Source organism: Ursus maritimus, unplaced genomic scaffold (assembly GCF_017311325.1).
Source record: "Ursus maritimus isolate PB19 unplaced genomic scaffold, ASM1731132v1 scaffold_22, whole genome shotgun sequence".
Taxonomy (NCBI): Eukaryota; Metazoa; Chordata; class Mammalia; order Carnivora; family Ursidae; genus Ursus; species Ursus maritimus.
Genome location: NW_024424675.1, coordinates 27,679,946 through 27,697,737, shown reverse-complemented (window position 1 = coordinate 27,697,737; position 17,792 = coordinate 27,679,946). Strand labels below are relative to the sequence as shown.

Below are 17,792 nucleotides of genomic sequence, written 5' to 3'. Positions count from 1 at the left end.
CCCCCCCCGCCGGCAACCCAGGTCTGAGGACGAAGTCTCTTATAGATCCCTTAAAGCCCCAACTGCACATATCCTGTGGTCTCCATATGTGAGACGCAGGGAGGGGTGATGGACCCTAGGACAAAATGGGGAGAGTCATCTGCCCACAGCCAGGTCCCAGCAGCACCCTCCCAGCCTCACCCCCGCCAGGGCCTGGGCTCCCTGCCCCCAGCGACAGCCCAAGGACTTTCCCCTTTATCCCAGTGCCCCTCAGAGTCCAGAGACCAAAGTACAGGCAGGCGGAGCTCTCCCGGTTTCAGGGTTAGAAGGCTTCCCAGAGGAGGGACTTCAAGGAAGGCCTCGAAGAATGTATGAGGGGCTCACTCTGCTGCTTGGGAGTCAGGGCTGGGACGCTGGTCGGGCCCACCAGCGAGAAGGAGAATTGGTGGGTGTGGAATCCCCCCCTCACCAAGGAAGGTGTCTTCTGGACACCTTAAGTTGGGGAGCTGGGGGCTGGGAGAAGGGTTGAGGGAGTAAAGGTCAGAGGAGGGACCTGGTACCCTGGGTTAGCCTCCCAGGTTTGCAGGATTTAGTGAGGACTAGAACTCTGATTAATTGGATTATGAATAAGTGAGGCAACCCTGTTTGCACCCCATCCATATTCCTAAGGCATTATGGCTGCAGTATGCTCCAGCAAGTTCCAAGGACATGGGGCTTCCCCCTGACGTACATGGGTGGGAAGGGCAGGGGAATTAACATTCTCAAAACAGCCCTCAGCCAATGACTAATGCGAGTGGGCCTTTAAATACACCTCTTCCTTGGCCCTCAGGAGTGAATGACTGGAGTGTTCTCTGTCTCCCTGAGGTCCTCTCTCAATGGGCTTCCAGCGCGATGACTCACTGTTCAGTGGCTTCTTCCGCTCCCTGTCCACGTCCCCACTGTCCTGCTATTCCCTTCACCTCCCAGACACACTACGTCCGTCACTCAAATCCTGGTCTCTGGCCTGCTTCTGTGAACCCACCCTGAGACACTGCCCAAGCGGGGGGTGCCCGAGGGAGGCTCTGACAGAATATCTAGGGCCTGGGTTCTACCCCCAGTTGGGCCACCGCAGACGGGACACCCCTTGCTGGGGCCCGTACCCCAGTCAGCCTCCCTGGGTCACCTCACTGCCATTCTGCCCACCTGATCTGGCCACTAGACTAGACTGGGGCTCCCGGTTTTGCGGGGTCTGGGGACCACTTAGAGCCAGAAGGGGGCCTGCCCATGTGACATCAGAGCAGTACCGAATGGCCAGGGAGGCGCATCACTGTCTCCTCTAGCACTGGGGGAAATGGGGGCAGGAGTGGCTGCAGAATTCCAACTTCTCTTGCTCTCACCTCTCTTAGCTGAGCAGCATCTCTCCACCCCTCCCCCCTCCCTCAGGAGCGAATGACTGGACAGGGCCTCCTGGGATTGGGCTCCCAAGGCCCTGCCTACCACTGGCCAGCCAATCACAGACTCTGCTGTAGGCGGGTACAAGGGTGGGAGGAGTCCTGAGGAAGGCGGTGGGGAGGACAGGATGGGGGAGGGAGCCTAATCCATCTCTTAGCCCGGCTGCCCGGACACTCTCTCTCCCCGCATGTGCTGCTCCAGCAACAATGGCCTTGGCTGACATCCTTCTGTCGCCTCCAGCTGCAAACCCCTTCTCCAGGCTCTTCCAATGGCTGGCCCCTTCTCATTTTGCTGTCGGTCACCTCCTCAGAGAAGCCTTCTGTGGCAGGTGCTACACCCACATCTGGCCCGCCCACATCCCGTCGGTGCCCACCGATCTGTCCTCACTGATGGCTTCCTACAGCAAGCATCGGGGACCCCTGCCCAGGGTCATTCTGTGACACAGAAGATGGTCAGCCTTGTATCTGTGAAATGGACCAGATGTGCCAAGGAGTTACCACCCCGGGAAGCTGCGCTCAACCAATAGGGGTGGTCAGGTGGTCGGTGGGTAATACTGTATCTTTACTCCTGAACTGACACATACCGGAAGCATATCTGTACCGTTTCCCAGAAATCCCTGCAGCGTCGAGCCCCAGCTGCCCGCCCCTGAAACCTGCTGGTTAGCACGCCCTGCGCGGACTCCAGCCTTCCTATCTCACACCTCTACTCTCAACAGGGTCTTCCTGGGACCACCTCCCAAATAAACTGCTGGCCATCTGATTGTTGGCTCAGAGTCTGCTTCTGGGGGCTTCCAAACTCGGGCCTTTCCCTGGCCACCCAAAACAAAGACCCACCCACATTCCTTTCACCCTCTCTCTCCTCTCTGGGGGCTTTTCTTTTCTTTTCTGCTGTTCTTTTTCTTTGTTCTTTTCTCCTAACAAAAGATTGTATTTATTTATTTATTTATTTATTTATTTATTTATTTATTTATTTGAGAGAGAGAGAATGCACACAAGCGGGGCGGGGGGGCAGATGGAGAGGGAGAGAATCCCATGCAGACTCCCGCTGAGCGGGGAGCCTGATGCTGGGCTTTATCCCAGGACCCTGAGATCAGGACCTGAGCCAAAATCAAGAGTCGAATGCTAATCCGACTGAGCCACCCAGGCGCCCAATAATTTTGTTTCTAAGTTACTGTGTGTCTCTGGATAGTCTATGAGTTCCAAGAGAGCTGGGACCTTCCCTGTCTCCTTTATTACCCTGGCTTCAGCCTAGCCCAGTGCTGGGCACTGGATGTCATTGTGCGGTGGATGCACATTCCCTCACGTCACCCTTCCGTCCTCTGTGGTGACAAAGGAACGGCAGAGTGAATCTCTAGGAGCACAGAGATGTTACCTGCAGCCTCACATGGGGAGATTGGAGCTCAGGTCTGCCCTCCAGCCCCATCTGGCCACCACTAAACACTGCCTGTCCCCGAGAAGCCCTCACCTGAATGCCAGGTGAGACGCCTCGTCTGCCCAGGGGACATTTCTGCCTTTGCCCAGGGAAATGCTCCCACTTGAAGGCATCTTTCCAAATCCCATCCTCCCTCCTTGCAGAAGCTGGAGGCAGGAAGGGTTTGTCTCAGTCTGCTCCGGCTGCATAACAAAACACCTGCAGGCTGAGGGACTTTCCCAACAGACATTTATTTTCTCACAGTTCTGCAGGCTAGAAGTCCAAGGTCAAAGTGGCAGAAAATTAGGTTTCTGGTGAGAACTGTCTTCCTGGCTTGCCGATAGCTGCCTTCTTGTTGTGTCTTCTACATGGCCTTTTCTCTGCGTGCCCAAAGAGAGTTCTGGTGTCTCTTCTTCGTATAAGGACACAAGTCTCATGAGAACAGGGCCCCATCTTATGACCCCCTTTTACCCTAATTACCTCCTTAAAAGCCCTATTTCCTAAAACAGTCAACTTGGGGGTTAGGGCTTCGACACATGAAGGGGGGGGCATAATTCAGTCCATAACAGGGCTCCTTAAAAGAAATATGATCCCAGCCCAAGTCAGCCCCAACTGCAAAGAGCTTGGAGAAGCCGGGCACCCAGTGTGAACTGTGCTAACCCAGCGGCAGGGCTGGTGTGGGCTCATCAATCACCATGATACCACAGGGTGGAAAAAGATGAGCCCTCAGATAGAGCTGAAGATGAATGGGGAAGCTGACATGTGATTAAACAGGGATCCTCTACTGTGGCTGATGGCCCACGCTGGGTGCAAAGTCAGCACAGCTGGGCCTGGGCTCACAGCACCCACCGAGGCACCTGCCCCTTCCTCCCGCCCAGGTTAAAGGATTGGCCCTCCAACCACACAGCTCTCTGTCATCCCGGCCCTCTTCATGAGAGAACGAGGCAGGGAAAGGGACCAGTGTAGGTGCTGGAAACCATCCGGGAGAGGATATCATTAGTTACCATGCAGGCTGCCTGGTTCTTATTAATAATGAACAGTAATGGTGAGGGTACTGAAGGGGCACTAGGTACTTCAAGTGCATTTTCTCATTTCACTCCTCAGACCAGGGGGTCAGAGTCGTTAGGTGGTGAGGCAACAGTTTCTGGAGGCAACAGACGGAGCAGCAAAGAGGGATTCATTCATTCATTCATCAACAGATTTTTATTAAGCACCTACTATGTACCATTATATCCACAAAGGTGAGCAAAACCCCACATGGTGTCTGCCTTCAAGGGGCTACCTTGTATTCAGGGGAACAGGGAATTAAAAAATGAATTAAATAAGATGATTTCAGGTAATGATAAATGCTAGGAAGAAAATTAACTAAGGTGATGAGAAAGAGACTGTCAGAGGAGGCAACGTCCCATGGGATGGTCAGAGGAGGCCTCTTGAAGAAAGGGACACCCAAGAAGAGACGTGGATGTGGAAGGAGCTGGCCATGGGCATGGCTGAACTGAGTGTTCTAGGCAGAGGGAACAGCAAGATCAAAAACCCCAAAGCAGGAACGAATCTGGTATGTTTCAGAAATCAAAAGGAGGTTCGTGTGGCTGGCTTTGCAAAGTATGTGGAGAGGAGTGGTTGTGAGTGAATGGCATGAGAGATGTTAGGCCTCACAGGCCAGGGCAAGGACTTGGGATACTACTTTAAGTGGTATGGGATCCCTCCGGAAGGCCTACGAAAATAGAAGGGCTTTTAGAAGCATTGAGTTTTTGTTTTACAAGGACCTCTGTGCCTGCTGTATAGAGGATAGACAGGAGGGCGAGAAGAGAGAACAATTAAAAGGCAGTGAAGCCACTGAGACTTTGTACCATCACCATCATCATCACCATCACCACCATCACCACCATCACCATATCATCACCACCATTATCACCATCACCACCATCACCATCACCACCATCACCACCATCACCATCATCACCATCACCATCATCACCATCACCATCACTATCACCACCATCACCACCATCACCATCACCATCACCATCATCACCATCACCATCATCACCATCATCATCACCATCATCACCATCACCATCATCACCATCACCATCACCATCATCACCATCACCATCACCATCACCATCATCACCATCATCATCACCACCATAGTCAAAGGCACTGAAATGATTGTGGCTTGGATTGGATGGTGGTAGGAGCAAAAAAGTGAAGTGGCAGATTGGGGTGTATTTTGGTGGGAGGTCCCCCAGGGCTTGCAGGTGGATTGTGGGGGTAGGGAGGAATTGGAAAATGGAAGCAGCAACTTTGGCTGAATCCCATGGTATTCCCCTCCACTGGGATAATCTACACAATTTCCTATTTCAATTTTTTTAAAAGATTCTATTCATTTATTTGAGAGAGAGAGAGAGAGCACAACCGGGGGGAGGCGCAGAGGGAGAGGGAGAAGCAGACTACCTGCAGTTCAGGGAGCCCGACACGGGGCTTGATCCCAGGACCTGAGATCATGACCTAAGCTGAAGGCAGATGCTTAAATGACTGAGCCACCCAGGCTCCCCACTACTTCTGTTCTTGGCTGTCCTCTCTCAGTAGAACCCACCAGGTCCTGATCCTTCAGGCAATCATGGTATGGCTGAAAGAACACTGGATTTGGAATTGGGCATTTGAGACTCTCGTTCTGTGTGACTTTGAACCCATGCTTTAACCTTGTTGAACTTCAGTTCCTTCATACTTAACATGGGACGAGAGTAATACCTACCTCATGGGATTGTGGGGCTGGTGTTGGGCTAAACTCATGCTTCATCCCATCTGGGGTCTTTGGGTGGAGCTGCTGGGGAAACTGAGGCCACTCAAAGGCTCTTAATCTGCTGCAAGCAGGTGGGGACACGTCAGACGGATATCTTCTACATTGCTTCTCAGAATTCTCCGGTAGAATTAGGCTGTGGTTGCCTACCCTGGTGACCTGCTTGATGATGCATCCTCTTATGAGCTGCCTCCCCTCTCACCTCCCCACGCCCCTGTGTTTCTTAGGATCACTATTTGCACTTGAATCATTGTCTCAGGGGCAGCTCCTGGATGAACCCAAATGGGGACACTGGATTATTGTGGAGGTTAAACTTGCAAAGCCCTTGTAATATGTTAAGCATTTCATAAATTCGTTGTTGAATAAATGAATGAATGAGTCTTCCCCTGCTCTGAGGAGACAGAGCCCGGAAAGGGGGAGGAGGAAGGGAAAGACCTGGAAGCCTCAGAGATGAGACGGGGAGGATCCGCTGCTGGTCAGGACTCCATCCCTCCCTCTCCTGAGTTTTCTTCCTGGTCCTCGGTAGCTGCAGGTGCGAGGTGTGGCCAGAGCCCATTGAGAAACACAGCCAACGTTCTCGCCACCAAGCCCCCAGGTTCACTCACTGAAGGGACAGCACCCACGAAGAGCTGGACTGAGGAGAAAAAAAAAACTTGATTGGACTAAAAGCGACATTTTACGTGTGCCTTTCATCTTCAAGTGGAATTTAAATATGGTATTACAAAATGACAAGATTGTACAAAGCAACATTTAAATCATGAGAGCTGCAGTGAGGGATCTCCTTCTTCTTCTTCTTCTTTTTTTTTTTAAAGATTTTATTTATTTATTTGACAGAGAGAGACAGCCAGCAAGAGAGGGAACACAAGCAGGGGGAGTGGGAGAGGAAGAAGCAGGCTCCCAGCAGAGGAGCCTGATATGGGGCTCGATCCCAGGACTCTGGGATCACGCCCTGAGCCGAAGGCAGACGCTTAACGACTGAGACACCCAGGCGCCCCAAGAGAGATCTCCTTCTTGTCTTTCCAGTTCTCCCAGGCTGTTCACGGCCAGAGCCTTGGCTCCCCCTTCCTGAGGCCCAACCCCTCATCTTTCAAGGGAGCTCAGAGAAGGCAAGGGGCTTGGCCCAGGCCACAAAGTTCTTCTGGCTTTGTCTCCAGGACTGTCCCATGATATATTCTAGGGCCACTTTCAAAGTAATTTTCCCTGGGGGAAAAATTACTGCCTTTTGAGGGAGGTGCTGTGTTTTTATTCTCCTCAGGCCGGGAATCCCCGACAAAACTGTGGAGATCCAAGTCCCCGTGTGCCCGTGTGCTGTGACCGTACAGCGAGCACGGCGCAGGAGTCACCGTCCTGAGGGCTGGGGAGCCCATGGGAGCGGGGCTCTGTGTGTGGGGTCCTGAGGGGAGGAGACAGCCCAGCCCCGAGTCCTCTGTGGGATCTGAGAGCCACTGCAGAGACGGTCACCTTGGAGGACGATCTAGACCTTCTCCTGAGGCAGCCGCTTCCCTCACCGGGTCCACTGGCCCAGGCCACCGAGACAGGCGTGTGGCATCGGGGGCTGCTCCTCGGAGTCCAGGGCTTAGGGGGGCTCTGTTTAGTGACCCACTCACCATGGGGGTTGGCGCCATACAGATCTAAGAGGTAGGCCTCTGGGTCCAGGCGATGTTCACCTGTGGGGAAGGCGGTGGGAGGGAAGATGCCACTGGCTGGCCCAGGGCCTCCTCAGGCCAGTGCCCAACTCCCACCCCTACCGGTGTGCGCCTTGGCTGCTGTGGCTCCCAGCTACCCCTCTGTCTGGACAGTGGGCTCTGCAGATGTCGGGTGCCTTGCGGGCTGTGCTGCCTCCCCCAGGGCATCCCACAGCCAGCGTCTGCCTGAGGCCCCGGGTAGGAGCCACGGACTTCCAGGCCTCTCTAGGGAACCATTCTGACGCAAGCCGCACTCCAGAGCCCCCATGTGGCCAAGGCTGGACTTCTCTCTCCTTCCCCCGCTTCCCTGCTCCCTCCTGAGGCTTTGCGGGAGGACCGCTCCCTCAATGCGCCACCACCACCAAAGCCTGCGTCGGCCTCTGCTCCTCAGCCCGGGGCTCCCCGACTGGGGGTCCTGCACCAGCGGCGGCAGCACCCGGGAACTGTTAGAAATGCGGATTCTCAGGCCCCAGCCCCCGCATCTTCATAGTCGTCTATGAAGGGTACATCGTGGCACAGTTTGAGAATCACTGCCGTTGAGAAAGGAGCTGGGAAGAGCTGCCCATCCTTGGCTCCCCCAAAGCCAGGGGAAGAAGCCGCAGAGCTGGGCATGTGTTCGCAGAAAGCCTTACAGAATCCATGGCCGTTGGTCCAGGGGCAGCCACCTGGCTGGGGTGCCCCAGAGGCATCCCTGTCACCGGTGGCACTGGCAACTGTCACACTAAGCCAAAAATGCTGCCCTCCCCATGCCTCAAGCCAGCTCCAGGCAAACCGCACGCTCCTGGGCAGAATCCTGGCGCACGGCGCTGGCTGACCCTCCACCTCCCAGCCCAGTTCCACCTGCTTTCATGGGAGACAGAGGCCCCAGGCGAGGGCTCACCCCAAAATGGACCCTGGTTTCCCCCAGAGGGGCCCAGTGAGCCCTCGAGATCAAGAGCTCCCTGGGACCTGGGCTTGGCCCCGTTCCCCACCCCCCACCCCCCACCCCGGGCCTACAGATGTTCCCTTCAGCCTCGTAGAGGGGGATGTCACTGATTTTATAGACCTGCTGCACCACTGACCTTTTCTCCCAGAGGCAGCGAGATCAACTGCTTCTGGAGCCCATGCTGGACCGGGCAGTCCTCACAGATTTGGGGTGCCAGGCAGGAGATGAGATGTAAGAACCCTCCCGGGAGAGCCAGAGCCCCTGCAGGAGCCCAGGGCCCAAAGGCAGGGGAGAGGCAGCTGGATGGCACTCAGGGGGCCAGGTGTGGGTCCAGAGAGCATCAGGATGGAGGCTGGGAGGGGGTTGGAATGAGGGGTGACAGAGGGGGATAGGAGTCTGCTGTGAGAGGCAAATTCTAAGTCAAGGTGGATTATGGATATTGTATGACTACATATGATAATTAAAATTATATAATTATTATATAATTGTCATATAATTATGGATATCCTGAGTTCAACCCCAGAATCTGTCCCATTTGCTGTGTGGCCCTGGGCAAGTCCTTTCCCTCTCTGGGCCTTAATTTTCCCATCCATACAAAGAGGAAGTAGACAAGACACTTGCTAATGACTGGCAATCCAAGAGTCCTTCGTGCCAACTCCATCAAGGAGGCTACAGAGAGCTCAAGCTGTTTCTCGAATCCTGGAGCAACTGCTGTGTATCAGCCCCACTAATCCTTTCTCACCTCTTTGGCCATGCTGCCTCAGGGCCTTTGCACATGCAGTTTTCTCTGCCTGGAAGCCTTACCTCATTTCCCAAACTATACCCCGTGTGTTGTTTGACATTTACGTTACTCCCTGTATTTCTTGTAAACCGAATACAGTTTGTAACTTGATATTCACTGTGTGGCTTTTGACTCCAGTCTGTCTCTTCCATGGGGCTGAGAGCTGGTAAGTCCAGGGCTCCCGTCTGTTCTTTTCATGGTGATTCTAACATTCCCCATGGTACCTGGTCTAGAGTAGGCAGTCATTAAATAACATTATTATTCAGAGCCAAGAAGCTCTCTAAGAAGGTTGCAGAACCCACTTCTGAACCCTCCAGAAAGGGAAAAGCCAGTGGCATGAGCAACTCCCCTCAGTGGCCTTCAGCTCTGAGGGGCTGACCCCTCCTTGCACCTGCTCCTTGCAGGGAAAAGGCTCCTGTCTCAGAGAGGTGCCCCTTACCACAGTGGGGGGGAGTCAGGGGCACCTCCAGGGGATCTGTGATAGGCCAGGCCACCTAGATCTTTGCCTCTTTGGGAGTCTACAGAGAAAGAAAAAGATCCATCCACAGAGGACACACACGCATGCCTGGAATTCACATGTGTGAACATAAACACATAGACACGTGCACTTACACAAATACCCAGGCTAGAAATACAAGGTGCACACAGACACACACATACACCAGCCGTCTGTGCATATGTGTGAACATAAACACATAGACACGTGCACTTACACAAATACCCAGGCTAGAAATACAAGGTGCACACAGACACACACACACCAGCTGTCTGTGCACAGCATCTCATGTTCACATACGTAAGCCCCCCAAAGTGTGCATGGAAACACACATGTGCACATGCCTTGACACTCAGACACACAGCAGGAGTGCGTGCAAGGCACCTACAGACGCAGGCGCATAGGTTTATATAAATGTACGCCAGGCACGGAACAACGCCGGTCAATTTCCCCGGTCTGGACTTCACCCTGCTCCAGGAGCACTCCGTGTTCTCGAAAGGCCTTTCTTTTCTACCACTCCTCTCCTCACCCCAGTCACCCCACAGCTCACAATTCACAATGCAACCCCCTTTCCCAACCCTCGGTCAGGCACACAAAAGGCTGTCCGAAAGTGGGGTAGGGGAGATGGCTGCTGGAAGTCCCCGCACCGCGCCACTTCCTCTGGCTCAGTCGGGTCCTCTCCCGGGTTTCAAAGACACCGCCTCCTCGCTCGCTCCGACGGGGCCGGCGCGCCCCCTGGTGGCCGAACCCGCACGCCGTTCCTGGCAGCCGGGGAGCGAGTACCTGCGGGAGGCCGGTGCCTGTAGCCCCTGGTGCCTGTCTCCAGCCGGGCAGAGGACACTCACCGCCGCCTCCGGGCCGGCCCCCGCCTTAGCCCTGTCTGAGTGTAACCTTCGCAGCCAGGTCTTGAGGGCCCCCTTCGCCGAGCTGAGGGGGCCGGCCACGGCTATTAGGTTTTCGCACCTGGGAGACCAAGAAAGAATCCGTCTTAGCAGGGGCCTGAGGCTGCTGGGGAGAGAGGCAGAGCCCCGTGAGGGTCGCTGTGGCCTCTTTCCGGTCCCAAAACCCCACGCAGGGGTGGCAATACGTATTTGTTGAACTTGGGGCTGAAACACTAGTTTGTTTGTTTTTTAAAGATTTTATTTATTTATTTGACAGAGATAGAGACAGCCAGTGAGAGAGGGAACACAAGCAGGGGGAGTGGGAGAGGAAGAAGCAGGCTCATAGCAGAGGAGCCTGATGTGGGGCTCGATCCCATAACGCCAGGATCACGCCCTGAGCCGAAGGCAGACGCTTAACCGCTGTGCCACCCAGGCGCCCCTGAAACACTAGTTTGGTAGGATGTTGGGCCAGGGAGTAGGGGACTCAGAGTTAAAGCTCACTTTTGGGCTTAGTGGACAGGGTCTCCCAGACAGAAGCTGGGGGGGTCTTGTACCTGCCGTGGGACAGTGGCTCGATGACACACTCGGGCAGAGGCGTCCCCAGGAACACACCTGCCGTGGGCTAAGGCTCTGAGAAGCCCCAGCCAGCCCTGCACTGGCAAATTCCCAAAGACCTTCAGATCAACCCATGCCTGTCTGTTGGATCAGAACCCAGCAGACAGAGCTGAAAGAATCTAGACCCCATGGACCCTGGTAAGAGAGAGCATGTGTGCAGGTCTGAAAGAAATGGGTTCTATTCTGAGCTCCTCTATTACCTGCTTGTGAGACACCCCAGCAAGATGATACACATGGGGGAGGGGGAATTCTCCCATTTACTAAGCTTGCAACAAGAAAACACTTAGGTATTCCTGGAATTTTTAAAACTGCCTATGATAGAAATTATTATAATCTAATGTGTCTTAGTCACATTAGCTCCGAGATGGAAGACACAGGGGAGAAGAACCATGGGAGTGCAGGCGGGTACCTGCATGGGCGGGGAGCGGGGCCGTCAACAGACGGGCTGACTCTTGAACTAGGTTGGAAGAAGGAGCAGAGCTACTAGGCTGAATCCGAAAAGGAAAGGGAATTGCAGGCAGAGCAAACCACATAAGCAAAAACTCAGAGGTGTGAGGTGTGGGATGAGGGTGTGGTTAGAACACAGAGCTGGCATCTGGTGTGGTTAGAACACAGAGGAATGCCTGGGTTTGATGGGGGAGAAACGAACAGTCAGAGCTTCACTTGCTGGTTTCTGGAATGAAAACAAAAAACAAAAAACAAAACAAAAAACCTATCTTACAGACTTGATGGACGGATGGAGGGAGGGAGGGAGGAAGGGGGAAAGGTGAGTCAGCGGATGGATGAGTAGAGGGGCGTGTGGGTGGGGACGTGGGCGGATGTGAGGGGCTGTGAGTCTCCAGGTGCTGTGGCCAGCCGGCAGCGGTGGACCGTGCCGCCTTGTGCTCATGGGGGTCTCCAGGGCTGGCTGGGTCTTCCCAGGGCTCCTGCCCGGCCCTCAGCTTTCAGCAGGCCTTGTATGCCTATAGCACAAAGGGGTTTCTCTCTCTTCTTACTCTTGTCCCTCACCCTTGCCTTGGACTGTTACTCAGGGTGAGGCTCATGGGGGGCCAGGCTGGCTGGGGCCTCTGTTTCAGGCAGGCCCTGTGCTCCTGAGCCTCAGGAGTGAGGCTTTTTCAGCGTCATTGGAGCTTTAATGTGAAGGAACTCCTTGCAGGAGCTCAGGGAATACCCCAAATCTGGGGTAGCCCAGACAGCAGTGGACTGACTGAGACGCATGGCAGTGGAGACAGAAAGTGTAGACACCTCTTGGACATCAAGGCAGGGAGAGGAAGAAGACACGGGCCCACACATAGGATCCCACAGAGATCCCAGAAGAGATACAGGTAGAGATTGGAGAGATACAGCTAGAGATACATGCAGTCCTGGATGGCAGGAGCAGTGGGGCAGCTGACCTAGAGAGGATGGGAGCCTGTCCCCTCCGCTCATGGTTGACTCATGACACTCACCGTCCAGAGCAGGACCCGGTAGCACGCACCATCATCGGCACCACCTCGGCCGCCCCCTCTGCCAGCTGCTTCTTCTTGCCCTTGGGGAGTTTGGGGGCCATCATTGGTGCAGGGAGAGATTAGGGGCCATCACCATGGAAACGTTCCACAGTGTCATCTTGTTGCTTGGCTCTCAGGCCACCACCTTCCTGAGGAATTCCAGGAGTGCCCGGGGAAGGCCCCAGAACCTCCCTCAGGTCTTAGCATGTCCCAGAGCTCCTTACGTTTCCCAGAACACCATGCCGCACAACTTGGGGGCACTTGGATGGAGCCAGTGGCTGGGATGGGGGGTGTTATTTCTGCTTTGCCATCAGCTCATCTGGACCTCCCTGGGTCTCAGTCTCCTGCTGTGGCCCATACCCTTCCCCTTCCTTCCTCCCTCAGAGGCAAATGAGGCAGAAAAGAGCCACAGCTCTGGGAAATGGGTCTTTTCCCCAAAAGCCCCAGGACAGCTGCTTTTTCTGAAGTCTGGATCTGCCAAAACATGCAAAGGAAAAACTAGGGAAGCAGAGACAATGGGAAGAAAGGGGGGAGATGATAACACTACCATTTATTAAGTATTCTTTGTGGTTTTGGCCCCTGAGTTAGCACCTTACAGGCACTTGTCATCTCATTCAGTCCTCACAACCACTCTGTAAAGTGGGTTCTATCCCTGTACCCATTTTACAGAGAAGGAGAATGCACCCAAGGCCACATAACCATAAGGATGAAGGGAAGGGGGGAGGGATGGAAGGATGGAAAGCTAGAGATGGATGGATGGGTGAATGGAAGGATGAAAGGAAGGATGGAGGAAGGAAGGGCATATATGGGGCCCCTGCAAAGTACCACACCTTCTACCCTATGAGTTCTCTGTAGTCACCAAAACAACCACACACGATGCTATTATTATCCTCATTTTACTGAAAAGACAACAGAAATTCAAAGAGGCTGTCTCTTCCGCCAAAGCTGAGGCATGAAGAGTGGGTCCCTCAAGCCTGGCTATCTGGTTTCACAGACTTCCTCGGGGCCTCCCTTGCCCACAGCAGACAGACTCCAGTAGGCCCGGACTTCCGCACAGCCTCACCCCAGAGGTGCACCTTGGCTTTGACCAAAGACAGCCAGGAGGGGGCCGGAGCTAAGCAAAGGCTGCACCTCAGCCCCAGCCCCCCATCCTGAGCACCTACTCCTGTAACGCACAGTGGGATTTTCCTGAAAGAGTATTTCCCAGATTGGTGCAGCCGTATACCAGTGCCGTGCAATGCTTTCCACAATGAAAGAGGTCCGTGATCAGCTAGGCTGGGGAAGTGCCACATGCTCTGGTCCCACTTGGAGATCACGCCGCAGGCTCTGAGAAGCCTGCAGGAAAGAACAGCCCTCAGCCTTGTTTCCAGGAGTCCGTGTTCACCCACCTTATTCGGACACAGAGCCCTTTTCCCTGTAACACCTGTCAGGGCCACACAGGACTGGCATCCGGCAGTCCCCGCTCCAGTAAACACCAATTTCTTTCAGGGCTCATCTACTTTCTTTAGGGATGAAGCCTCAGGAAAGACTCGGTCATCGCTGTTGTCATCACCGCAGCCAGTACCTGGCACAGTCGTTGAAAGGATGACTAAGTCAACGAATGAATGAGCGGACTTGGAGCCACGATGGTGGCTGTGGGCTGAGCTGGTGGGATGGAGGCACTCCGGTTACAGTTTGTACACCCAACGTGGGGCTTGAACTCATGACCCTGAGATCAAGAGTCGCATGCTCGCTGTACCAACCAGGCGCCCCAGTAACATTTACCTTCACCGCCTTTCTGTTGGGTTCTGGGAGAGTCAGGATGAGCAGATGGAAGACCGCCAGGGGCTGCTTCAGGTCCCGGATGTCTGAGGGAGGAGGGAGGCCTCAGCCTCTGGCTCAGGGACTCTCCCTCCCTCAGACTGGAGGTCTCTTCTTGGGGAGGGGAGATCGCAGAGCCCGCAAGTCAAGGGACAGCCAGCAAACCCTTTGTCACAAGACCTGGAACTGTTTCCTGGGCTCGTGTCAGCTCAGACAGCCCTGACTGATGCCGGTCACAAGGCTCACTCTCTATACTGCGTGAATAAAAAGAATTCCGTGGGTGCACGTGCATGCACACACACAGACACATGCATGTGCACACGTGTGCACACACACACGCCCGGATGTGTGGCCCGAGGGCTCCAGGCCAGAGTCAGAAATGCCCACAATTGCCTTTAGGAGCCTGGGGACCAGCTGCGCGGGGGCACAGAGGCTGAGCGCCAGGGCCTCATCCCTTGGATCCTGCGTGGCTCGCGTTCGTTCTTTCAGTCGCTCATTCATTCATTCATGCATCTGCTCCCTCACCATCCAGTGCCTATTGGGTGGCATCTCCAGTGCAGGGACCTGGGACACAGGACGGAAGAAGACACACAGGTCACAGTTTTGCAGAGCTTGCGTTTCAGGGGAGAAGACAGACAGTAAGTAAGATGAGAAATGAGTAAGTATCTTCAGACACTGATGGACACTACAATCTTGGGATACGCAGCGCCTGGACCGGCGTCTGGGAGGCGCTGACAGCGAGCTGCCATCTGAATGCCAAGTGGCAGCCCTCTAGCGAGGGGGCAGGTTTCCAGAGAGGGAGACAGCAAGCACAGGGGTTGGAGGGAGGAAGGAGACATGGGACGGCAGGTGAGGAGCCCCCTCAGAGACAGGAGGGCCCCAGGGGCAGAGGAGGGGAGGGACTGAGGGTTCATTCCAGGCGGCGGGGCGGGGAACAGGTGGAGTTGGGCAGTGACAAGCTTTCTGTTTTAAAACAAGGCTGTGGGAAGGAAAGGCTGGAGGGGACGTCTTAGGGTCCCTGCCCTCGGCTGGGGATCCGACTTCCTGAGCCCTGAAGCTTGTCGGAGAATCAGAGAGATAGAGCGCACCCGAGTTTCCCGCTAGGTCACAGGTGGATCTCAGGTGGGTTGCTTTATTCTTTTCAGCAAACTAGGAGGGTTTGCGCTCTGTGGATTGTGAGGACGTCCAGGCAGAAGTGGGGATCAGTGCAATACGTGCCCACGGGCAGACTGCTGTGCACACACACGTGTGCCCTCTGATGCACAATGAGATGAATTGATAAGCGCCACCCCGCAGCCATCATGAAGGGAAGAAAGCCAGCCCGTAGGAGGACTAAGGACTGTGGTGTGCAAACCGTACCTCCTCCGCTCCCCCGTTACACAGCACACACACTCATGTGCTTGACATACACGTGCACACACTATATACCCATGCACACACACGTACCTGATACACGTCACACACACGCAACACACGTACATGCAAACACCACACACACTCACACACATGGCACACACCATACACAGACACTCACATGCACAGGTACACACACACACACTTCCTTCCCCATCAGCTGAGGTCACAGGAAGCAGGTGGTCCTGTCTTCCCACCATGTCATCTCTCCAGCCAGGGTCAGTGGCATCAAATGCTCTTCTCCGCAAAGGCAAAGGGCTGGGGCGTCCTCACTGGGCAGTGTAGTGAAGGCCGGGGGTACTCAGCGGTGAGCAGAGGTGCCGGCTGCTCCCCGATGACCGCTGTGGGGAACCTTGTCCCAGCAATAAAGGCCCATGGAGAAATCTCTCGCCAGCCATTTTTCCATCCCCTAAAAGGAGGGGCACCAGTGAGAAGTTGGCCCAAGGCTCTAGGAAAAGTTGCTCTACCACTTCTCTGGGCCTCAGTTTCCTCATCGGGAAAGGAATTGCACCATCTCTGAGGGCCGATTTGAAGAGTAAATGGCCTAACTGGGTAAGTCACGTGGCACAGCCTTTCACCCAATAAATGTGGGCAGGCTGACTCCAGGGCCCGCAGCCTCCACCCCTGTGACCCACTTTGCTGCCTCCCTGCTTTCCACCCTCCTGGAATTCTCTGATCCAAACAGGACCCATGGCAGAACACCGGCAAGCTGGGAACTGGATTCTCCCGTGGCTTTGCTCGGGAGACACAGCCTCCATGACGTGGGGAAAGCCCACCTGGCCTGGGATCCAGGCCCCCTGAGAATGCCTTCCATGTCCAGCTGCGTCTTTTCCAAAACAGGACAGCAGCTATGAGAGAAGGAAGCCAGTGTTTAAACTGGCACCCTTGAAGAGTGGGGTTCAAACTGCTGTGTTTTTCTCCCATGAGAACCGGGGAGAGGAGAGAGCTAGGAGGAGGGTAACAGCCTCTCGATCGCTTGCAGGAGCCAGCCCTTGCTCTGAGAGCTTCGTATGTATTGCTCTCACTTCGTCCTTAATAAAAGGAGGACACTGTTACTGTAACTTCACTGCACAGATCTTGACAGGGAGACTCACAGAGGTTCAAAAAGCCATCCCCAGTCTCTGAGCTAGCAAGTGTCAGAGCCAGAATCTGAAACCAGGAGTCCCAATTCTAAAGCCCACGCTCTTATCCCCCAGGCTAGACATCTCCCATTGGTGGCCCCAGACGCAGCCTGTCACGGGCCCAATGAGCCAAAGCTGGGCACAACTGCGGGAACTGGGTGCCAGGGAGGGCTTTGCCATCAGCTTCCAGCAGGGCGTCGAGGGGCATGCTGAAAAGCCACGTTTCTGTGGAAAATCAAGAGCAGAAGGGGCATTTCAGTATAAATATGCCAAGCCCATAGCGAGGCCCCAGTAAACGGAAACTGTTTTTATTACTTGCATTCCAACAGGAGGGGCTGAAGGAGAGGGAACACCGCACGGGCCTCTTATCTTTGCTTCTATCCCGGTCCTTTGTTGCTCTCCCTCGCCCCATCTGTCTCTACCCTTGGCAGTGCCACCACGGCTCCAATGCTCCTCTTCCTATTACTCTGAATAATAGTAGAATATTAATTGAAAAAATACATTGTGCTCGACTGCGCCATCTAGAGGCCACAGTGGGGTTCTGCAGGCAGCGCCAGACATTGCGGCTGTCAGAGGTGAAAAGCCGCAGGAGCGAGGGACTGATGGATTTGTTTAGTATTGCCAGGACGACTTGACCAACTTATTTCCCAGGGCCCCCTTGGAGTGCCCTAAGAAGGGAAAGGAAGCATGCTGGGCTTGTAGGTAATAACACTATGGCTATCGTACAGCCTAACGTTTGCTCTGTGAGCTGTGGAGTCCCACCTTTTGCGTTCAGAGTCTGATGTTCCCTATGAGTTTGGGTAAATTGTCTTACCTTTCTCTGTGACAATAGTCTCACTTGCAAAATGGGGCTACGACAGTATCTACTTCACGGGATTACGGGGGAGATTAAATTAGATAAAGGATATGAAACACAGTGCCTGACACATAGTGAGTCCTCAATTACTATAACTGTTAAAATTGTG

The 17,792-nt window shown here is 54.3% G+C and overlaps 1 protein-coding gene across 1 annotated transcript; it reads right to left on the bottom strand.

Moving 5' to 3' along the window:
• Positions 1 to 6,099: 6,099 nt before the first annotated feature.
• Positions 6,100 to 17,179, bottom strand: ARHGAP40 (Rho GTPase activating protein 40). The gene is given in 12 exon segments (XM_040638675.1): positions 6,100 to 6,257; positions 7,231 to 7,290; positions 9,454 to 9,532; positions 10,359 to 10,421; positions 10,423 to 10,497; positions 12,455 to 12,475; positions 12,478 to 12,557; positions 12,560 to 12,658; positions 14,254 to 14,340; positions 15,980 to 16,003; positions 16,006 to 16,046; positions 16,048 to 17,179. Coding segments are annotated over 12 exon segments (852 nt in total). The 5' UTR covers positions 16,113 to 17,179.
• Between the last annotated feature and the right edge of the window lie 613 nt (positions 17,180 to 17,792).